This window comes from Tenrec ecaudatus, chromosome 1 (assembly GCF_050624435.1).
Source record: "Tenrec ecaudatus isolate mTenEca1 chromosome 1, mTenEca1.hap1, whole genome shotgun sequence".
Lineage (NCBI taxonomy): Eukaryota > Metazoa > Chordata > Mammalia > Afrosoricida > Tenrecidae > Tenrec > Tenrec ecaudatus.
Genome location: NC_134530.1, coordinates 77894930 through 77919428, shown reverse-complemented (window position 1 = coordinate 77919428; position 24499 = coordinate 77894930). Strand labels below are relative to the sequence as shown.

At 48.7% G+C, this 24499-nt stretch overlaps 1 protein-coding gene across 1 annotated transcript; it reads right to left on the bottom strand.

The window, feature by feature from the left end:
• Nucleotides 1-1129: 1129 nt before the first annotated feature.
• Nucleotides 1130-16721, bottom strand: GPX7 (glutathione peroxidase 7). Its single transcript, XM_075556162.1, has 3 exons — nt 16234-16721; nt 11417-11678; nt 1130-1736 (listed from the first exon to the last, which is right to left on the bottom strand). The coding sequence occupies exons 1-3, from the start codon at nt 16366-16368 to the stop codon at nt 1573-1575; spliced, it is 561 nt and encodes a 186-aa protein (XP_075412277.1). The 5' UTR covers nt 16369-16721; the 3' UTR covers nt 1130-1572.
• Between the last annotated feature and the right edge of the window lie 7778 nt (nt 16722-24499).

The following is a 24499-nucleotide window of genomic DNA, read 5'->3' as shown; positions in this document are numbered from 1 at the left end:
TCCACCCTGAATTCCCTGTGCCTCCAGCTCCTATGTGCACCAGTGTACAACCTCTGCTCTATCCAGACTTGCAAGGTAGAATTCGGATCATGGTAGTGGGGGGGGAGGGGGAGAAGCATTTTGGAACTGGAGGAAAGCTGTATTCTTCATCGGTGCTACATCGCACCCTGACTGACTCATCTCCTCCCCTAGACCCTTCTGTGAGGGGATCTCCAGTGGCCAACAAATGGGCTTTGGGTCTCCACTCTGCACTTCCCACTTCATTCACTATGGTAAGATTTTTTTTTTGGATGATGCCTTATACCTGACCCTTTGACACCTCGTGGTCGCACAGGCTGGTGTGCTTCCTCCATGTGGGCTTTGTTGCTTCTCAGCTAGATGGCCGCTTGTTTATCTTCAAGCCTTTAAGACCCCAGACGCTATATCTTTTGATAGCCGGGCACCATCAGCTTTCTTTACCCCATTTACTTGTTCACCCGCTTTGGCTTCAGCAGTTGTGCCAGGAGGGTGAGCATCATAGAATGCCAATTTAATAGAAGAAAGTATTCATGCATTGAGGGAGTGCTTGAGTAGAGGCCCAAGGTCCTTCCGCCACCTTAATAGTAAACCTATAAATATAGTCACATAGATCTATTTCCCCATCCTCATATATATATTTGCATGTACATGTCTTTGTCTAGACCTCCATACATTCCCCTTGACTCCTAGCTCTTTCCTCCATCACCCTTGACTTTCCTCCTGCCCTACTACCATGCTCCGTCCCCACCTGGGCTACAGCTATACCTCTTCTCTACGCAACCTTACCCTTGATTATTCCCCACCAGGCCTGCCACTCCCCCTCACCAGCAATTTGGACCCCGTGTTGTTCCCTTGTCCCTGGGTTAGTTAGCACCACTTCCTTCCCCCCCCCCCCCCGGGTCTGTGTTACTTTTATATTAAAACAATAGTAAGCCCCTGGTGCTCCTTACTCAGGCCACGGGACAACCAAACAACTAAGTGCGTGGCCTGCATTTACAGTTTCTAGAAATTCACGTTGGCTGTGATTTTTTCCTCTTCAACGACGCATGAGCCGAGTGATCCACCGCTAAGTGTCATTGTTTGTGATTTTTTTTTAATTAACCACAAGTCATTGTTTGGTTTATATGCAAACACGTTTATTGAGTGGCTCCTTAGCTGGCCCTGCCTCGGCACCTGCACGCATGTTTCACTTGAGCCCTCACAACAAACAGCCTTGTGAGGTAGGAACTGGCTCCGTTTTTTTGAGAGTACTCATTGCCTAGAGATTACTGCTTGCTGCACTTCTATTGGCCACATATTTTCATTGGCTGGAACTTCTTATTGGCTGAAGAATCATCGGGCAAGAGCTCTCATTGGCTAGGTGTTCCTCCTTGTTGCCCTAAGATTTAAATAATAAAAAGTACTAGAATCCCCCTCCCCCAGTGATGGGATGGGCTATTAGTGGAGGAAGGGAGAGAGTTAGGAGCTCTCCCCTTGAAGCACCATTTGGATTTACTTTGGTGGCCTATGCACAGGTGGGGCAGGGTGGGGATCATGGGAAAAGACAGGAAGTGGCTATAGCTCTTCATGGTTCTGCACGATGAGCTTCCTCACAAGTGCATTGATCTGGGGCCTGATCTCCTCCACCGGCACGGTTGGATCCCAAGCCCCTGCCACCTTCCCATCGGGGGCTACTAGGTACTTCCAGAAGTTCCAGGTAGGCTCCTTTCCAGAAGTCTCTAGAGAAAGAAAGAGGAAGAAGATCACCACAGTGCGCTTCCTGTGTCTCCTCACCTGGGATTCCACTCGGAGCGTTCATCCTTTTGAGGCAGTGACTTTCAGTTAACTTTGGGGAGGTTTTTATAATCCTGTTGCCCAGGCCGCTCACTCCATAACAACCAAACCTGCTGCCCGTCAAGTCGATTCTGACTCAGAGCAACCCGGAGGGTTTCCAGGGATGTAAAACTTTCCAGAAGTGTGCCACATCTTTCGGTTAGCAGCCCACTGCTTTAACCAACGCACCAGCGGGCTCCTGCTAAGCTACCAACCCTCCCCCCCAGGTCACTTAATTTAGAATCTCTGAGGCTAAGACTCGGGTAAGCATTATAAAATAAGCTCTCCACGAGATTCCATGATTGAGAACTGCTGGTGCATGATGCTGTATCAGATCTTCCTTCATTAATGACCCTCAACATCCTATACCTACTTTGACCGACATTTAATAGGTTCCCCAAATTAGTATCAAATTAAGCACTGAGGCGCTAACCACCAGGTCAGTGGTTCAAACCTACCAGCTGCTCTGTGGGAGCAAGATGAGGCTGTCGACTTCTATAATTATTGAAAGTCTTGGAAACCCAAAGGGACAGTCCTACAAGGTCACTATTGAGTTGATAACCGTGGGTAGATGTAGTCCATGGACTGGCTGCATGAGGCTCCCTAATGGAGAGGGAGAAGGGCTGAAAATAAACAGCTTCTTGGGCCCTGCTTCCGTCTGGCTTATGTGTTTTTCTGAGTGGACCAGGTGCTTCGGAAGCACGGTGAAGCTGGACCAACAGTGATGGGAGCTGGGGAGCAACTAACAGAAACACACTGGGAAGAAAAAGGAAACTTCAAATCAGCCTCAGTCAGGGGCCTCACTACCCTCTTGCTTCTCGTTTGCTCTGCCAGGTCCCAAAGAGCAGGGCTGGAGGCAGGGACTAGGACCATGAACCTTGACCTGTGACCCCATTTTGTGACTCCGAGGCACCCATTTCTGAGACATTGAAATGCGGTGTTTCCATTTCTGGGGGATTCCTGCCAGGGTCTACAGATGTTGCCTCCGACTCAGGGCAGGGGAGGACTGTCAGCTGCCTTGGGCAGCCTTCTTTAGGCAGATGGTATCTCCTGTCAGCACCCATGTTTCTCCTAAATTAGAAAGCGGAACGAATGCACCAGGACAAAAATGGGAAAGCCCAGAATTCTGGGAGCGGCTGCATGTGGAAACAGAATGCCAGTGAAGTCAGCAAGAGGGCGGAGCAACAGAACTGAAAATGCCCACGCAACGAGGCAGAAACCAGATAACCACAAAAATGAAATGTGTGTGCTCATCAGAAGACTGAACCACAAGAATAAGGAGAATCCATGGAGTGCTTTTTAATTGGCAAAAGCATGTCGGAAAAGGGACTAATGTAGATCTAGATTTGGCAATACCTCAGAAACTGGCAATACCTCAAACACTAAAAAGCAAATGGTCCAATTAAAAAATGGGCAGGAGATGAGCCAATACTTCACCAAAGGAGACAGTCAGGTGGCCAACAGACAGATGAAGGAATGCTTGCAACCATTAGCTGTCAGACAGATGTGAATCAACACAATAACGAGCTATCATCTTACTGGAACAAAGTTAAAACCAAAACCAAAACCAGAAGACAACAAATGCTGGCTGGCAAGGGTGGGGAAAGGCTGGAACCGCCATATAATGTTGCCTGGACTCTAAAACGGTACAGCCGCTGTGGGAAGTGATATGAAGTTTCCTTTAAGAGCTGAGAGCAGAAATACAAGGTGATCCAGCAATTCTGTGTCCTACGAAAACAAGAGCTGTGATACAGATAAATATATGCATATCCATGTACTGTGGGGCACAGAGAAAGTTCTCCCTAGTGGTCGCCCCCAAATATATGCCAAACCTAAGGCTGTTTGCTACACATGGTAAAAGACTGTAGACTAGGAGGTCAATGAAAGTAGGTCAGAGGTCATTCTCCCTGAGGGTTATCAGCCATCTAGAGCAATCAGACTGTATAGTCTGTCCCACCCTAAGCAGGGCCCACTGCCTTCTGATGAGGATAGTAGTAGATTGTTTCCCTGAGGAGAGCCCAGGGAGGTCAAGCCCACTCAAGGGTGACCCAAGTTAGGCTGCCATATTGAGTCTAGGGTCCACCCATCTTGTCACATGTCTACCCCTAGTCCCTCCCCTTCCTATTAAGTGTACGCGCCTAGCTCATCCCCTTCCTGTCACACTTATGCCTATCATACAGCCCCTTCCTGTAATGTGTACGCCTATTGTGCAGCCCCTTCCTGTGACGTGTGGTTACCTGTAATCACGCCCCCAAGTATACATGGCCTTGGCCAGAAATAAACAGTCCCCTCCTGCCCTTGCTGTATGCGGAACTGGCTGGTGAGATCATGGCCATCCAGGAGGTGAGCATGCTACCATGAAATGTGTCTGACTCCATCATTTTACTCTCCTATCTCTATTATTCTTTATGACTTTACTCTAACCTTTATATATTTTAACTGTACAATTGCGGTTACCGAACCCACGATTAGTAGTGGGGAGGCTGGTTCCCCCACAATGTACATCACACCATTATTCACAATGCCAAAAAGATGGACACAAACTAAGTGTCCACCACGCAATGAATGGCTAGAAACGATGCCACATTATGAAGCCCAGGATTGCTGAACCTATAGAAACAACAACTAGAATATGGGTTGGGGGAGGGGGGAGGTGAGGGAACAAGAGTTCAAAAAGGAGGAGAATGTTTGGAAACTGATTGTGGTAGCAATTGTACAACACCACTTGATGTGACTGAATTATGGAACAGTGTGTCTGGATTAGCACCTAATACAGTGGTTTTGGGGGAGGGGAAGAAACTATGGTTCATGCACACAATGCCATGCTATGCACAGTGCAAGAACAGCAATGAATCCAGGAGACACTTTATAACACGGATGAACCTGCAAGACATGTTGTTGTTGTTGGGTGCCGTCAAGTGGGTTCCAATTTGTAGCAACCCTCTGTGCAACAGAACGAAACATCACCCAGGCCGGCCCCATCCTGACAACTGCTGCTACGTCTGAGCCCACTGTTGTGGCCACTGAGCACGTCAGTCCATCTTGCCAAAGGCCTTCCTCTTCTTCGCCGCCCCCCCACCCCACTCAACCATGCCTGTTGTCCTTTCCCAGGAGCTGGTTTCTCCTGATAACATGCCCAAGGGTGCGAGATGAAGTTTCACCAGCCCTACCTCGGAGGAGCATTCTGGCCACAAATGGACGAATATGGGTTGAGACCACTACTGTTAAAAAGTCAAGAAAAGGTTCTCAGGCAGAAAGACACAGTCTTTGATGGTTAGTAGGAGTGGGAAGGGAAGGGAAAGTAAATCACTAACCTGGGTCAAGGGGAAGGTGATCTACAATAAGGGGGAGGTCAGCACAAAGTGATCAAGGCAAAGGAAAGCACCGGGGGAAATACAAGCATTCAAGGCAACAGAGGGAAACACCATTAAACACGTCCCCACAATCCTGCAGAAGCAGTACTACCAACAACCTGAGTGCATTCATAGGTATGCCCACGAGCTGAACAGAGGTATGGCCACGAGGTGAACAGAGTTATGCCCACGAGCTGAACAGAGGTATGCCCACGAGCTGAACAGCGGTATGCTCACGAGCTGAACAGAGGTATGCCCACGAGCCGAACAGATGGGGGAGGATAAGTGGAACCACACACAAATATATAGAGGTTCATGGAGGATTTTTTATGGTAGTATTCAAATAGGCTATAAATACAATATCCGTGGATATCATATGGGGCAAGGTGGTAAGAACTTCTTCGCCATAACCAAACATCTTGAGAGAATGCGTTGCTGAGCCTGGGGTCAGGACTGCAAGGGGGTACCCAAAAAAACCCAGAATTTTTTTTCAAAGCTGTGTATGGATGTAATTTTTTTTAACAAAACAACCTTATCTTCAAATTATGCTCCATTACACTTCATACATCAAATGTGCAATTCCATGATAGGAAACACTTTTCAAACTCAGCTGTTTGGATGGCTGACAGCACCTCCCTTGCTTTTTTTCTTCACCTCTTCTACATCTTCAAATCACTGTCCTTTCATGTCCCTCTTCATTTGTGGAAACAACAAGAAGTCACGCAGAGCAAGGGCAGGTGAGCCAGGCGTGTGGGGCAGGAGAGGGATGCTGTTCACTGTCCTGAAGGGCAAAACCAGTCACCCGTCTGCCACAAAACAGGCTCCTTTTATTGCACATGGTTATGCGATCTTTCCAGAACCTCTAAATAGAAAGCTTGACTAACAGTCCGATCTGCTGGAATGAACTCCAAGTGCACTATGAGTTGACATTTATGCTGTTCCGGAGGTTGATGGGCGTTCAGATTAGGTTTGTCATGAACTGACATGTCACCTTTTTTGAAATGAGAAAACCACTCATACACATGAGTTTTCCCCATAGTGCTGTCCTTGTAAGCTTTGTTCAACATCGCAACAGTTTCTGTGGCATTTTTCCCGAGCAGGAAACAAAATTTCATAGCCTCAGGCTGTTCTCTTAAATCAGCCATCACAAAACATGAGATTTAGGCAAAACTGCTTTTACAAAAAATTTCACTGTGACCAAAGAGAACCTTCCCAGGCGATGCCACTGGGTGCAGTAACTAGAGCAAGTTGCTTGATGCCTGCCTAGCGGGAAAACGGCATACTATGAAAGCTCTGCTCAGCGTAGCTTTTCCCCATTTTTTGGGGGTGGGGGTGGGGGGGGTGGAATACCACCTCCTTATCTCAGGAGGCACGGGCATAAAGGCTTATTGGTAGAGCATTGTCCACAAAGCCAATGGTTGCATCTACGTTGGTGAATAGCAACTGGTGTCTTAAAAGCTTAAGAGGCCATATAAGGTGCGGTTATTTGTTCTCTCATTGTCTGGAGCAAAGCAAATCAAAGACACATGGAAATAAAGAGTCCAAAGAAGTCATGTAACACATGGATCTCAGCCTCCATGAGCCTGAGATAACCTAGAGGGTGCAGCAGCCACCTCAATGAAGCATCACCTCAGGCCACATGGAAGAGGCACACCAGTCCGTGATCCAAGGATTGGAAACAGTAAGATCCAGATCCAAAGGCGGGGATTTTATCAGCGTTTACGTTGTCAACATCTGGTTTGCGGAAGGCTAGAGTGACAGTGCAAGCCCCACATCCATTTGCAGGGCCCCCACCTGGATTAAGCCTCTGTGCATCTCATGTGGTCATAGCTGAGGGACATAAATAGCCTGTTATCAGACAGAGCATTGTAAAATTAGGTTAAATGTGATATCTTGTCACTTGATCTCCCCTTTGACCCATTTTAAACTTGCTTCAGTTTAAAAAATCCCAAAAATTAAAAAGTGGAGGCGAAATACACGTGGATTGAGCCCCTGCTGAATTCCCTACGACCACAGACCAGGGGTGTGAGGAGCCTTGCTGTCTATCATGCAGAGTGCCATGGAAAGTGGATTATTGCAGATGCCGTTAGGTTAAAACTTAGCACCTTATTGTTTGTTCTCCCTTCTGATGCATTTTAAATTTGTTCTACTTTTTAATATTTCTGTTTTATTGAGATCTGAATTTACTGTTGTTTTGTTGTTGTTGCTGTTCGTTTTTAAAAACAGATTTTTCTGTATCTGAACTCCAGGTTAGGTAAATCGATAGAGACAGTAACTGGATTAATGGTTTCTTAAGGTGGCAGGGAATTTGAATGAGTACATTGTTCTAAAAATGATTGTGGAAATAACTGTGCACCTCTTCTTGATGTGAACTGTGGTAGTATTATAAAGTGGTGTCAATTTGGGAATTAGAGGATTAAGAGTGAAAGGGTGGAGTCTAGTCTGTCAATCGGATCATAGCCAATGAGAACTCTGTGTGGGCATGGCTTTCTCCTGAGAATTCCGGGAACTCCTATTTTTCCTCCTTGGAGGTGGGAGATAGCTTCTCTCTGTTCACTTCCTGGGAGACCCTCTACTGACAAGACACATGGCACTATGCCCTGGGAGCTGGAGAAGCCACATGGACCTACCTTGATGCCACCAGAGACCTCTGGAGCCGGAAAAGCCACATAGAGACCCCTGCCAGTACTGAGATGCTAACAACACCACTTGATCCACAAGACTTCCAACCCATTGGCCTGTGATCCTCCTGCATTCAGCATCACTGCATGTATTTCATGAGGAGGGCTTTATAGATTGGTATCGGACATATGGGCTAATATTGGACTTATGGACTCGATCTGGACTGGGCTGAGATGTTTTCTCAATATTCAACTACTCTTGTACCTCTTTCTTATATACATATGAGTGTCTATGAATTTGTTTCTCTAGCTTACCCAGATTAACACAGTCACTGAACTACTGAATTGCATGATATGTAAATCATATGCCAATAAAACTTAAAAAACAAACAACTAGATGATGCCCAGTTACAACCATTGACTGCTCTAAATGGGACCACAGTAGAAGAGTGTGATAGAGTGGGAGAAAAATATTAAACAAAACTCAAGATAATGAAAAAGCTCAGGCTCATTGATCAGATAGAGACTGGGGGCCCCCTCGAGACTTTGCTCTCGGTTATCCTTCATGTCTGGAACTGAGCTCACCCAGGGCTCAACTTTCATCACAAACATAAGAAAATTCCTACTGTCAGGAGAACAGTAACACCAGGAGGGGACACACTCCCGAGGATAATCAGAAACACACGGAGGAAGTGACACGAATTCTCCTAAGATGGTCAGGATTGCAATCAATGGCATGAAGCAAAAGGTGTGTGAATTGTTAAATGGAAACGGATTTTCTAGGTAAACTTTCACCCAGATCATAATAAAAAGCTTTTTTTTTAAAGAAGTTTAACTTTTGTGAAGAACGACGGTTGTTTGAGTTTGCTTCCTTGCAAAAGCTGCAGGGTAGCAGTGTTAAAACACTGGGGGGGTTAAAATAAAAAAGGAATAGAAAAAGGCAGAGTAGAACTGTCCCTTTGGGTTTCTGAGACTGTACATGTTTCTGGGAGCAGAAAAAGCCTTATTTTTCTCCCAAAGTTTGGCTGGTAGATCCAAACTGCTGACCTTGAGGTTCGCAGCCCAGGCTCCTTACTGGCTGGTACTCATCGTTAAAACAAATGGGCAAATGACACAAAGACACCTCACCGAAGAAGACAATCGGCAACTAACAAAACCGTGAAGAGAAATTCGCGATCACTAGCCAGGAAACTACAAATCAAAACTAAACCGAGAGACCATCTCACTCTTGCAAAAAAAGGAAAAACCAATGCTGGCAAGCTTCTGTGGAGATTAGAAGTCGTGTGCATTGCTGGTCGGTGTGTAAAATGGTACAATCATTATGGGAATGTTATGGTGTGAACCCAAAAAATCAGAACTAGAAATACCATATGATCCTGTAATGCCCACTCTAAGGCATATATACTAGAGAAATTAGGCCAGTAACATGAATGAATAGCGATACCCACACCCATGTCCACTGTAGCAATATTCACAAGAGCGAAAACAGACAACAATGGACAAATGGATAAACAAAATGTGGTACATACATACAATGGAATGTCACACAGCCATAAAGAATAATGATGGATCTAAAAACCATCATAACGTGGATAAATCTGGAAAGACATGCTGAGTGAATGAAATCAATCATAAAAGGAAAAGTAATGCATGAGGTCACTATTACAAAAAGTCAAGAATGGGTCCACACAGAAAGCAACTTTCTTTGCTGGTGACCGGGTACGGGTGGAAGGATAGGAGGAGGAAGGCGCACTCCTAATAGCAGACATATGTTACTGCAGGTGAAGGGAAAGCTGACACACGATCGAGTGGAGCTCAGCACGACAGGACCAACGTAAATGAAGCCAGTGAGAGAGAGAGGGATGCAACTATGGAGCTCTGGTAGCATCGTGGGTATGCTTTAGGCTGCTATCTGCAAGGTCGGCAGTTCAAAACCACCAGTCACCCCAAGGGGAAAGACTGGGCTTTCTGCTCCCATAAAGAGTTGCAGTCTTAGGGATGGGGCTTTCTGCTCCTGTAAAGAGTTAGTCTTGGAAACTCAGGCACAGTCCTACCATGCCCTATAGGGTGGCTATATGTTGGCACTGACTTGACAGCAGTGAGGATGGCAAAGGCTAGGGGCCCTGGTGGCACAGTGGGCTATGTGTTGGGCTATAACATGCAATTCTGAAACAGCAGTAATAAAAACCAACCTACTGCCATCGAGTTGACTCTAACTCATCGCGAACCTATATAGAGTTTCTGAAACTGTAAAGCTGTACAGGAGCAGACAGCCTCCTCTTTCTCCCTCAGAGTGGCTGATGGGTTCGAACTGCCAGTTTTACTGCCAACAGTCTAAAGCCTAACCCATAGTGACCCCAGAGCTCCTTGCAACAACAGTGAGAACCACCAACAGGGTGGGAGGGGCTACACAGGCAGATATATATGCTCTATAGGTGTGGGCAGGGCAAATGGGCATCCATGCATGGGCACGCAGCGGTATAGTGGTGGGCATATGTATATGTGTACTGCATAAATCTTCATATAGACTCATTCAACAGAGCACACGTGAGACACACAGTTACGGAAACATCTCAGATCTATCCAAACACCTCACAGGACTGAGTTACTGGCCTTGAAGGCGAAGGACCACAGTGCTGGGGAGCATAATTCATAAGGAAATTGTTCTGCATCCTAGTTCCGTGATATGAGGAGCAACTGTGGTCTTCCAAGCTTGCAAGGAGTCATCTAAGCTACAACTATTGGCCTCTTCCTGTCTGGAGCACAGAAGGGTGAAGAAACCCAAGACTCCAGCTAGCCCACGGGACTAGTGGTCCCGCCGGACCATTGCCTCTTCTGGCCTGAGACCTAGACACAGTAGATGGTGCTCAGCTACCGCTACTACTGACTACTCTGAGCAGGACCATGACAGAAGTCCTGGCTAAAATGGGAGAAAATTAATAGAACACTCTCCAAATTCATAGGACAGACCAGACTTGTGGGACAGATAGAGGACGGAGAAACTTCCAAACCTATTGTCTTTTTAACTTGGAACCAAAGCAAATCCTGAGGTCACCTTTCAGCCAAATAATAGGTGGAGCCATTGTGTCAACAGGGCTCCCAACTAGTAGATTGGCTTATACAATAAACATAACACCTGAGCGGAATGTGCTGTCAACTAGCGGAGACCAAGGCACAGCACCTGTCCGAGAGCAAAGATGAGAAGGCACAGAGGGGCAGGCCACCCGGGGCAGGGCAACAGGGAAGAACGGGGGGAGGACTGGCACACTGACTGGAGAGCAACTAATGGCACGGGGCGAGCTGGCGATGAATCGTTGAAAGGGAAACGAAAAGGCTGTGTAAACGGTCATCTAAAGCACAGTCAAATGTTTAAGGGGAAAAAAGAGTGGCGGAGGGAGAACTGCAAGGCAGCAGAGAAAGAGAGATTCTGAGGAAAAAATACCTGGATACCTCATCTCCACACCTGCCCCAGTCTCCCCAAAACTTACTGCTGCATTAGAACGCCAGCCCACCAGAGGACCAGGAAGAGGCGCCAGGTCACTCCGGGGGTCTCCGCTGCCCACGGGGTCGGCAGCCGAGGGAAGGCATGGGGAAGAAGGGGTGAGGACTCACGGGTCAGGTACTTGAAGGCGGGGTGGGCACCGGTCCCTGTGACCGCGACCTTGCTGAACATGGGGAAAGAGACGCTGTAGGTTCGGCGGGCGAAGTTCTCAATCTCCTTGTTGCTGTCAGGCTCCTGCTGGCCAAACTGGTTGCAGGGGAAGGCCAGCACGTTGAAGTGGTGGGGGCCCAGGTCCCGCTGCAGCCCCTGCAGGGCCCGATAGTTCTGGTCTGTGAAGCCACACTCGCTGGCCACATTCACCACCAGGGAGACCTGGATGACGACAACGGCAACAGGAGCTCAAATCCGTCACACAACCCACTGAAAGGCAGGCACCTGTGCTCACCCACACCCTCTCCCACCCCACAGGCGACTCCCTAGGCTCTCTCCCACATGGAGGAACACATATGTAAACTCCTATGTAAATGTATGTGCAATGACCTCACGTACAAATACACACACATGAAATGACAAATGCAGTGGCTGACAGACAGAAGCACACACCTATAATGGACACAATGGAGCATAGACAGACACACTACACATAAATAGGTAGGCACATGCTCTGTGATGGACAGAAACATAAGCACAGGTCACACGCGCCCCAAACCACACACATCCCCCTCACCCAGAGAGGTACACAGGCTGTTGTGCACACCCCGGAGGTGACATGAGGGAGTGGCAAGGTAGCCCAGAGTTCAATTCCCTGCTCAGTCAGCTCGAATCTGTTAGCATCTCTTCGTTCCTGGCTGGAACACAGCCATTTCTCTTGTGGGTTCAGGAGGCCAGAAGTCCAGAGGCAGGGCCCTGTGCTCGGGGAGGGCTGTCTCTTGGTTGGCTCTCGGGGAAGGCCCTTGTCTTTGGATCCTTGATCTTCATGGGGATCTGCCCCCATCTCTGCTTGCTGGCTTGCTCGTTGAGTCTCTTTGTATCTCAGAAGAAATCAACTTAAGACACAGCAGGGATTAATGTGTCTGAATGATAACTTATTCCCAAACGGACTCATAACCACAGACGTAGAGGTTAGGGTTTACACCACACGTTTGGGAGACACAGTTCAGTCGTTAGGAGTCACGCGCACTCATCGCTCCATGCTGCGGGTGCTGGTATCTGCCCATTGTATACGGAAGTTGGGCTGCTTCATCTCTGAGCCTTACATTTGGAAAAATCTCAGTAAGCGCCACTGAATGACCAAGCAAGGGCATACATGTGCCAAACACCTGCATGGGTACATCAACAGACATGGTGTTCTTTATATCAGGACCCCAGGGAAATACGTTTTTAACCTCCCCCTCTGATAAATATCACTTTGTAATAAAACTTTCTGAGTCACAAAATTAATAACTACATTTACTGAAGCCTTTAGGCGGCAAATATAAAGCTGGCTGATGGCTCCTGATCATACGATTGCAATGTGTTTCACGGCACGGATGCTGTCTGCTATTAAAACAAACAAGCAGGCGAACAGCTCACCGCCATGGAGTCAGTTCCAACTCCCAGAAGCCCTGTAGGCGCAGGAGAACTGCCCTGAGGGTCTGCAGGTGGTCAGTCGCTAAGGCGTGCGTAGAAAGCCTCGTCTCTCCCTCCCAGACGCTGGCTACACGCCTTGTGGTTCGCAGCCCAGTGCATAGCCAGCTTGGCCACCGGGCTTGATGCAAGGTGGAACTGATTCGGTGGCAGGGAGCTTCTGTGGATTTGGCTATGGATTATGAAAGTGGGGAGCGCTGGTGGCATAGTGGCTGCTCTTGGGCTGCTCACCGCAAGGTCCGAAGTTCATAACCATCAGCCGCTCTATAGGAGAAAGACAGGGCTTCCAACTCCCTTCAAGAGTTCCAGTCTCGGAAACGTGCAGGGGCAGTTCTACCCTGTCCTTTAGGGTCGCTGTGAGTGGGCATCCACTTGATGGCAGTGAGTTGGTTTTCAGGGACCCTAAAAGGACCCTGAAATCCCACCTTGCACTGCTGCAGTCCAGCCCCATCTCCCTGACCACTCTTTGAGAAGAGTCAAGACCACTCCAGCTGGCACCATGAAAAACCACTTCCCAGTGGCAGGCGGGACACTGGCCCTCACGGATACAAAGGGCTCAGGCTGGACAGGGTTTCTCAATGTCAGTGCTATCAACATCTGGGACTGAATCGTTCTTGGTTGGGGAGGCCTGCTCTGGTTGCAGTAGGATGTCTAACTCCACCCCTGGCCTCTGTCCACTAACTGCCCAAACTTGACCATCAGTTGTGTCTACAGACATTGTGTGTGTGTGTGTGTGTGTGTGTGCAAAATCACCCCAGTGGAGAAGTACTAGACCAGATGTGAAGACCCACCATGCTGTAACTTCCTCCCCGCCACCAAGAGATGAAGGGCCCCGTCACTGGGACCCCAGGCTGACTGAACGTCTCATTCCATGCCAGTATCTGCCGTACTCTGCTTCGGGTGGTGAGAAACTGGGACTCTGGGCTCCCTTCCTCCATTCTTAGGGACTCTTTTCTTTCCTTGTTGGATCCCCGAGCAAAGAGAGCTTTAAATATCGCTTATTTTTCATGTATTTTTTTTGTGTCTATGACAGCTACACTCTTGGAGCAGGGGGAGACCCTACTTCTAGCTTATCTCTAAAACCCATAGGCTTATGTTTAGAAACAGACACACTCAGCTACAACCAGCTAGTTTACATATCTACACTCCAAGTGCAAATCCAGATGCTTGCAGGGCACGAAAACAGCTATGAAACCATTCACACACACCCTCCTGCAGATACACAATCACACTGTAGGCAAGTGCATTCCTAAATGGTCGCCCCTTTCTCCACACTCGACCAGGTCAAATGACTGGCTTCTCAACGGGGCTGTCCATTCTACATGAGGGCCCGATGTTAATCTTGCCCAGGGCTGTATCTACAGGGCTGGGGCTAGTGCCAAGCAGGTAGCAGACTTCAGTGACTACTTGCAGGTGAGTGAATGAGCATCATTCCAGCCCTCACTCCCAACATGGGACATCCCGCAGCGTCATCCGCAGCTTCCCCAGACCAACTGGTTTTCTTCTAAGTACAGTGATTAAGGGTATGCCCTCTGCAGTTGAGCTACGTGGGTTCAAATCACAACTCTGCATCTTAGTAGCTGTGTGGTCCTGTCTGCTTTTATTTTCGCACTCAGTACTATTGGGAATGACCTTGTTCATTCCTCCATCCCTGTCCTCCTGATTTCCATTCCATAGAAGATTGCTTTAAGCAATCTTCTGTTTGGTTCACCAATGCATTCCCAGAGCCTGGCCCAGAATTTTAGATCCAGCAGGGGCTCAATACCAAACAAATCCACTGCCGTTGAATCGATTCTGACTCACAGAGACCAGCTAGGACAGAGTAAGACTGTCCCCTAGGGTTACCTAGCTGTCAGTCTTACTGGAAGCAGTCTGCCGCATCTTTCTTTCGTAGAGCAGCTCATGGGGTCAGACCCATGGCTTTCTGTTAGCAGCCTGATGCTTAACCATTGTGCAACGAGACCCCTGGGCACTGAACAGTGAATGACTAATGGGTCCATGAGCAGGAGAGCCACTGAGGGCAAGGGAGGTCTGAATGGGAATAGATCCTGCCCTTCTTGGCTCTCTGCCTGAGTCCTGGATGAGGTTCCTGCACCCATGCACAGCCCACCAGACACAGGTACACAGCACACTACAGTTGATCATGGGCTTCCGCCCTGTCAGGAACCCCGGTAGGGTAATGGGTTGTGCAGTGGGCTGCTAGCCACAAGGTAAACAGTTTGAAACCACCAGCCACTTGCAGAAAATGGGGCTTTTTACTCCCACAAAGAGTTACAGTTTGGAAACCCACAAGGAGGGGTAGTTGTGCCCTGTCAGTCCAATAGTCCCAGCTGAGTTTGTTTGGGGTCCCAGTGTTATGTGATGTGAAATTCACAGCCTGGGGCACTGGCAGACCCCTCCCTCCCAGCCTCACTGAGAATTTCATGAGAGGCCCTTTTCCACTAGACAGCCCTGCTGTCTGTTGTGTGGTGCCCATCTCTCCTCTAAGGACCTCCCCAGCTGTCCCACACCACAGCCCGCGGGCCTGTCCTGAAAAGTAGAATTGCTCTCCACTCCGCTCAGCGTAACATCGAGGCCTCTGGACGCAGCTAGGTTCCAGGCCCCTCACATCCTCCCCATCGCCTCCCCCTCTTCTCCCACCACTTGGCTCATCCTTCATACTTTTCAAGCCCAACAGGCTGAGGTCCCCCCAACCTTCCTGCGGTTTGCCTCGGAGCCCTGGCCTGGCCGCGGGTTCCTTTAAGCTGAGGTCCTCTCAGTTTGGGACAAAGCCACTCTTTGCAAGGACCCCCTCCCCGGGCCACACTGCCTCTCTGACGTCCTGTGTGGGCTAAGGCCCCCCTCGGCGAAGAGGCAGCGCTTGGCTGCCCGCTGCCATCTTAGAGTGGACAACGGGTGGAAACGCGTTCGCTTCCAAAGGGTCCTTTCGAGCGCGGTGTCGCCGTATGCAAAGGAAGGTCTTCCCCTGCCCGGGCCCGAGTGTCCCTTAGGGTAATCCAGGCAGGGGCTCTGTGCCTCCAAAATGGCTAACGCCCACGGCACAATGTTCCCTTGGGGTGCAAGCGGGCAGCCCCCCCTCCCCCGCTCTGACGGCAGCTGCACACGCGGGTCACCTTTCTCACCGGGAGGGGGGGCGGGTAAAGGTCGAACCTCGTCAACCAGCCAATGGGTGGATCCGGGCGCAGGGAGGGAGCGGGGAGGGGGCGTCGGCGCCAGCAACTTCAGTCTCGGGTTTCCCGGCGCGGGCAGTGCCACGTCGCCGCCGGGCGGGGCGGGGGGCGCGGGGCGCGGGGCCACTCACCGAGCCGCGGTACTTCTCCAGCGACACCAGCTTGCCGCGGATGTTGACCGCCTGGAAGCCGTAGAAGTCCTGCTCCCGCTGCGCCGAGGCCGCGGCGCACAGGAGCAGCCACGCCGCCGCCGCCGCCGCCGCCATGACTCGCGCCCGGGACCAGGGGACCGGCTGCGGGGCGGGCGCGGGGCGGCCCCAGCGGAGGCTGGACGCGCCCACTGGGTCTTCTAGGCGCCCGGCGGGCGGGGCAGGGGCCGGCGCGGGCCTCAGTTTCCCCGTCTGTCCGGTAGGAGCGTTGGCCGCCCGACGAGCTCGCGCCGTAGCAAGGTCCTGGGCGCCTGAGCTGTTTTGGAGGGCCCCGCCCGGGGTGCCCCGGGAAGGGGGATGGGGCTGACCTCGCAGGAAGGACTAGAGGTGGAACACAATGCCACTGAGTGGGCTGCCTAGCACCCTGTGGGGCTGCCGAATGCTTTGCACACACACACACACACACATTGATATTGGCCAGTCTGACGCAGGGAAGTAAGTGCAAACGTCCTAAGGGAGAGGGAAAAAAACGCGAAAAAAATTAAATACTTTTATTGGGAGGTCTTATCTCATCACAATCCATACATTCCTCCAGTGTGTCAAGCACATTTGCACATAGGCGCCATCATCATTTTCAAAGCATTCTCTTCCCACTTGAGCCCCTGATGTCAGCTCCCCATTTCTACCCTCTCCTTCCCCTACTCGCCCTCCCTCACAAACCCATGATAAGTTATAGATTATTGTTTTCATATCTTACATTCCTCCGTTGCCCCTCGCCCATTTTTCCATTATTCGTCCCCCTGGGAGGGGGTTCTAGGTTGAAACTTGTGATGGAGTCCCCTTTTCTACCTCCACCCTCCTCTAATCCTCCTGGCATCTCTACTCTCCTTGTTGGCCTTGAGGGGGGTTATCTGATTTGTAAGGTAGAATTGAGGTCATGATAGTGGGGATAAGTAAGCACCAAGGAGTTGGTGGAAAGTTGTGTTTCATCGGTGCTACACTACACCCTGACTAGCGCATCTCTTTCCTATAACCCCTCTGTGAGGGATGTCCAATTGTCTACAGATGGGCATTGCATCTCTACTCCATGCTCCCACCCCCATTCACCTTGGTTATGGTTCTGTTCTGGGTCTTAGATGCCTGATACCCGATCCCATTGACACCTCATGATCACACAGGCTAGTGTGCTTCTTCCATGTGGGCTTTGTTGCTTCTCAGCTAGGTTGCCACTTGTTTATCTTCAGGCTTTTAAGACCCCAGATGCTATATCTTTTGATAGCGGAGCACCATCAGCTTTCTTCACATTTGCTCATGCATCCATTTTATCTTCAGTGATAGTGTTGGGAAGATGATCATCACAGAATGCCGGCTTGTTATAACAGAGTGTTTTTGTGTTAAGGGAGTACTTGAGTTGAGGCCCAATGTCCATCTGCAACCTAATTCTTTTTTTTTTTTCTCTTTTCTTCTTTTACATTTTATCAGGGACTCAAACAACTCTTACCACAATCCATACATATACATACATCAATTGTATAAAGCACATCCATACATTCCCTGCCCCAATCATTCTCAAGGCATTTGCTCTCCACTTAAGCCCCTTGTATCAGGTCCTCTTTTTCCCCCCCCTCCCTCCCCATTCCCCCCTCCCTCATATGCCCTTGGTAATTTATACATCGTTATTTTGTCATATGCAACCTAATTCTTAACATTTAGAAATGAGTACATAGTTCTGTTCCCCTCTCGTTATATATATATATATATATATATTTACATTTGTACATGCCTGTATTTAGGCCTCGATAATGTCCTTTGCCTCCTGGTTCTTTCCTCTGATTCCTTTTTACTTTCCCCTTGTTCCACCATCATGTTCAGCCTCTATCCAGGTTTAGTAATTCCTTGCTGCTACATTGACCTTGATTGAGCCCCAATAGGCATCCTACGACCTTTCCATTGATTTTAGTTCACTTGTTGTTCCCTGGTACATGCTGGTATGTTGTATTCACATCTTGGCGTATCGGGTTGAAGCCTGGTCTCTCTCTCCTTCTACTGTGGAAATATAAACAATACCTTCCCCTTGGGTGGATTAGTGTCCTGTACCCCCCTACCCATTTCTTTTTTTCCCCTCTTTTTTTCCTCCTCTTATTTAGTTGGCTGCCATATGTATCCCTGGATTGGGTTTGGCCCCTGCCATAGTTGTTGGACATCACCCTGGGGATGTATGTATATAGTAGCTTTTCTCTATGCCCCATTTTTTGTTGTTGTTGTTTTGTTTCTAAGCTTACCTCAGTGGACTCATGTTGTGCTTGTCCTTTTGTGTTTGTCTTACTTCACTTAGCATGATTTCCTCCAGTTCTTCTCATGCGGCGATGTGCTTCATGTATTCACCACTGCATTTTAGGAACGTGTAGTACTCCATTGTATGTATGTACCACAGTTTTTTCATCTATTCTTCTGTTGATCGATATTTGGGTTTTTCCCAACTCCTTGCAATTGTGAACTGTGCCGCGGTGAAGACTGGAGCACAGATGTCTGGCCGTGGTTTGTTTCTTGCCTCTTCTGGGTATATGCCCAGTAGGGGGATTGCTGGGTTGTATGGTCGCTCAATTTCCATCTGAAAAACATGAAATTTTAATCATTAAAAAAGCATATTTAGGTTGGTCTTTCTGTTTCTCAATATTATACCTTTTTCTACCCAAATATTGAAGAATAAAGAAGATTATGTAGCCTGGTGAAGAAGCCCTGGTGGCATAGCGGTGCATTGGGCTCTAAGTTCAAGGTCCCAGGTTCAAAACAAGCAGCCACTCTGCAGGAGAATGATGAAGGTTTCTACTCCTGTGAAGAGTTATAGTCTCATGCGATCCAAGGATGATAAAGAATCAAATCCAAGTCCGAAGGAGATAATGATATCAGAGCTTCAATTGTGAACACTGGATTTGCAGGAGGAAATGAGTGACAGTGGGAACCCCAAATTCATTTGCAGGGTCTCTATATGGATTAAGCCTCTGATGAATTCTCCGACCATAGTTGAGGGATATCAAAAGCCTTGTTAATCAGACACAATATCCTGAACACAGCATCCCAGGTGTAATTAGGTTGATATGATTTTATTTCTCTTGACCCATTTGAAATATGTTCACTTTTAATACTCCCTGCACTTTTCTCAATTGGGTTTTCCCCCTCTGATTTGTTATTGCTGTGTGTGTGTGTGTGTGTGTGTGTGTGTTTTCTCCAGTATATGGACTGGGATGGGTGAAGCTCCAGAGACAGTAAATGGATCAGTGGCTTATAGAGGGCAGGGGGCTTGGAGGAAAATCGGGAACTAACAATGAATACAAGAGGAAAGAAAATGTTCTGGGAGAGATTGTGGGGATGATTGTACAACTCTTTTTTAATATGACTGAACGATGGAAGCATATGCTATGTGAACCCTGTTGTCAGTAAAACTATATTTTTTAAAAGGTCACAGTCTCAGAAACCCGCACGGGCAGTTCTTCCCTGTACTGGAGGGTAGCCAGGAGTTGGAACCACTTGATGGCGGAGGTTTTTTCCCTTTAGGCTGGAAAAAGAGGCCTGCGTGGGCTGTCTGGTAAGCATTGAACTTCTAACTGCAAGGTCAGCATTTCAAGACCACCTGCCACTCTTTGAGAGAAAAATGAGGCTGTGTGCTGCCATAAAGATTTACAGCTTCTGTATCGAGTCATTGTAAATCGGAAAGTGCTGTGACTGCCTGAAGAATACATCTGTCTCCGAAGAAGTTCGGCTCGAATGCTCTTTAGAAGGAAGGATGGTGAGCCTTCATCTCACATACTTTGGACATATTACCAGGAGGGACCAGTCCTGAGAATGGCTTCTTGCTCGGTGAAGGGCTGTGAAAAACCGAGCAAGGTCCTGAAGGGGACAGATTGCTACAGTGACTGCAACAAGGAACAAGGGCCTCATGCATAATCGTTGTGAGCATGGCCCCAAACTGAGCAGCATTTCGGTCTGTTGGACGTGGGGTGGCTATGAGGTGATGGCTGCTCAGCAGCACGGACAACGACAGCAACCTGAGTCTGGGCCAACTGAATGGCAATGGGTTTGGGGCTTTGGGGGAGTTATTTAAGTTGGAAAGAGCCCTGGTAACAATGGCTAAGAGCTTGACTGCTATTCAAAAGGTCAGAGGTTCGAACCCACCAGTTACTCCTTGGGAGAGAGACCTGGAGACCTGCTCTGGGAAAGATTACAGTCTAAGAAGCTTGGACAGGCAGCTCTGCTCTGTCTTATCGAGTCATTGGGTTGGACTCGACTCAAGGCCATGCAGCATCTTCAGGCTTAAGAGCAAGAGGAGGTATGGCGAGAGGTGAAGGTAGATGGACCGACAGAGGTGAAGTCACATAGTGCCAGGCATGCCATGGTCAGTTATTGCCCGTAGACACAAGACATGAAACAGAGAGGGACAGAGTGAGTTCAATGTATTTTGTAGTCAGGTTCCTTGGGCTGTTCTGTAGGAGTGGATGGGAAGCAGAGGTGGAGGTGACAACGGCAGAGACTACCTGGGGTTGCCATTATGGTCCTGATGCCAGGGGAGAGGAAGCTCAGAGGTTTTGAGATCCAGAGGCAGTTGTTAACCTAAGCAGTCATGGAAGGTCTCTTGGTGAGGACACTGGAGTTCTGCTTGAAGGGGGAACAGGAAGGCTCTAGATTGGTGTTATACAGTGAACCGTGTCCCTCCAAAGCATGTGTTGTGAACCTTACCCTGCTTGTGGTTGTCATCTCACTTGGGGACAGAGTTTTCCTTGTGGCGCTAAGGAGGCAGTATTGCTGTAGAATGAGTCCTAAATCAGTCTCTTGAGAGATAGGAAAGCAGGTGACAAAAGCATGGGTGGGGAGAATGGGCAAAGATGGGGAAGCTACAAAAGATGCAAGCCACATGAGCCACGAGGGGCCTAGGAATAGAAGCGGAGAAGTGACAAGGACCTTCCCTCAGAGGGAGAGAGAGAACCTGCTCCTAAAGCCGCCTCACCGCGAGAAACAGGTTTCTGCTCAGGTCACTCAGTTGTGGTATTTCTGGGATGGCCATTCTGGATAATTGAGTCATTGGGGTGGGGGGCGCAAAGGTGTTTCCGCTTGAGAGCCGTCTCTGTGAAGGTACAGATGCCAGAGAGAAACGATTTGGGGCAGATGAAGTTGGAGCAGTCATCGGGGTCCACGAGGGAAAAGCCTTGGATGCCAAGCCACGGAGCTTGAACTTCACTCTCTCGGGGCACAAGATCACACTATTCATAAGGTTCAGACTCGCATTTCCAGAGCCTGGGGCTTTTCTGCATCAGCAAGTAGCCTCTTGGCGCCCAGGAGGCAGTGAACAGGCCAAGGAGAGCTCTAGGAAAGGGGCAAAGTGCACATAAAGGAAGGCCCAGTGGCCCTGCCCTTCCTCCTCTTCCTTCCTCCTCTTTGGTGTGAGCTCCAGCCGAGAAGATTAACCCCTTCTGCTCTGCTCCCTTTGTGCTGTCTGTCTTCACCTACTCCAGTGACCAGGCGGCCTCAGTCCCATGCAACTTAGAGCGCTGCACGTTTGAGCTGTTTGTTAACATCTAGGTAGGTGGGCTAAGCAGCGGAGTTAATAACCAATTATTTCTCACTTCTAAATTGCTCTCCGGAGTCCATCCTTCCTCCCCTATCCACGGTGCTGCAGTACCCAGTTCAGATATTCTCTCCGATTAATCACTCCCTCCACTCCGCTACCTTTGTACTTAGTACAATTTTCTGTCAGTGGGTGGAGGATCATGTTGGGTAGCTGTACGTTTCCATGACTATTCGTCCTACCAGATTGTGAGCAAATTGAGGGTACAAATCAAACCCACTGCCATCAAGTTGCTTCTGACTCATAGAGACCCCATAGAACAGAGTGGCAAGTAGCCCTTTGGGATGGCACAGGACCTGGCAGCGCTTTTTGTGTGGATCATACCTAAGGTCACCATGAGGCAGGACTGACTTGATGGCAACTAACAGCAAGATCAGACTTACTCTTCTTTGTGGTTTAAATGCTTCAGAGCATTCATATCAATAACTTTCATAATTGGTGCTGTTAGGTGCTGGTTAGTCAATTCCAACTCATGGTCGTCCTCTGTGTGCAAAGAACTGTTCTAAAGGGCTTTTAGTAGCAGATCGCCAGACCTGTCTTCCGAGGCACCTCCGAATGAGTTTAAATTACCAACCTTTTAATAGTCATCCAACACTTAACCATTTGCACCACACAAGGATTCCAAACTTTAATACACGTGCTTGCATGCGCGCACATGCGCGCACACACACATTCATAAACACACATGTAAATAGGCACACCTTGCCCTGGAAAGCTGGTTGTTAAACATTTACCAGCACACTACAAATAAGCATACCTTCCTGTCTGTTCTGGCAACCTTGAGGACTTCAGAGGAGCCTCGAAGACAGAGGAGAACATTCCCATAGAGTTTCTAAGGCACTAATCGTTACAGAAGCAGACTGCTACATCGTTATGCTGTGGGTCTGTTTCAGTCCATTGTGTCAGTCCGTCTTACGGAGGGTCTCTCATTACTCTGGCCCTTCACCAAACATGGTTTCATTTCCTAGTGAATATCTTCCTTAATGATGAGGCCAGAGAAAGCCTGTCAGCAGCCCTTGTCCTCCCTTCTAAGAAGCATCTGTATTCTCTGAGATGGATTCGCTCGCCCTTCTGCAGCCTCCCCGCCCCCCCCCCCCCCCTGCGGTCGGTATTCTGTGCCTCACCAGCACCACAGCTGGAATGCACCTTTCTTTTCCTTTCTCTTTTGTCACTTGCTTTGTTTATTATTCAAAAAAGCTTCCTTTGTATCGACTTCGCTCTCTGCCTCTGTGCTGTGTCGTCCACACGTCCACCACTGAGTTCGGCTTCTCAGCAAGGAGAGCCCGCCCCGCTCGACCCTGTCTGGGACACACGGGCACCCGTGGAACCCCCACGGGCCCTGCCCACAGGCTTGCTTGGTTTGGACAAGCTCCTGGGAACTTTGGGTCTCACCGCACGGACCCGTAGGCCTGGGCACACGCCACATGTGGACTTTACCAACCATCTTTGTATCAACGTGACCACTTGTATTATTTGGGGCTCAGGACCACCTGGGCGTGTTAGGGGCACATTGCCCTGTCGGTAGGTCAGGTGCTGAGCCACTTTGAATGCCTCTGCACAGCATTTCTCGGTAGAGGAAGAAGGGTTCGTCTCCTTTTTCTTTGCCAGGTTTGGCTTGCACATGAGGAGCCTGAAAAGACCATGCCTCGGATCACCTCCATCTTAATCAAAGTGACATCCTTACCATTTGAAACTTTTAAAAGGTCTCTTGCATTCAATTTGCCCAAATGCCAAATTTCTCCTTAAGTCTAGACAATCGGAGAAACAATAAATCACACGCTGGCTGTTAGCATCTGTGGGTGTTCATAACGTGATATTGTCACTATAGTTGATGCCGGCCTCTCTGGACATGGAGTGGGGAAAGCTGTGCCATCGCCGTTCATCAGTGCGTGATATTCTCACGCTGCACCTGCCGTGGGCACAAGTCACCGTGGGTGTGGAAAGCCATCACCCCCATTGCGGAGGCTTGTGTGTTGCTGTGACTCTAGGAGCTATGAAATGTGCAAGGAGCTGGAATTAGAGAGCCAAATGGGAGGAACACGCTCAGCATATTTGAACCTGCAAGACTCACTAAAAAAATTCAAACCTCGAGTTGCAATCTTGAAAGACTCTGCAGGCAAAATGTGGAATGATGATGGAAGCAACAGGAGAAGATGGAAAGAGTATAGAGTTGCTATACCAAAAAGAACTAGCCAACATTCCACTATTTCAGGGGGTAGCATATGAGCAAGAACCATGGGCGCAGAAGAAAGAGGTTCAAACTGCACTGAATGCACTATTCAAAAACTCCAGGGACGGATGGAATACCAATGAAAAATTTCCCACAAACTGATAAATCACTGGAAGCAATCACTCATCTATACCAGGAAATTTGGAAGGCAGCTACTTGGCGAACTGACTGGATCCATATTTGTGCCCACTTCAAAGACAGGTGATCCAAAACGATGCTCAAACTATAGAATGATATCATTGATATCGCATTGCATGCGAGTAAAATTTTGCTGAACATCATCCAACATAGGTTGCAGCCGTATATTGACAGGGAGTGCCAGAGGTCCAGGCTGGGCTCAGAAGAGGACACGGAGCAAGGGATGTCATTGCTGATGTCAGAGAGATCCTTTTTTTTTT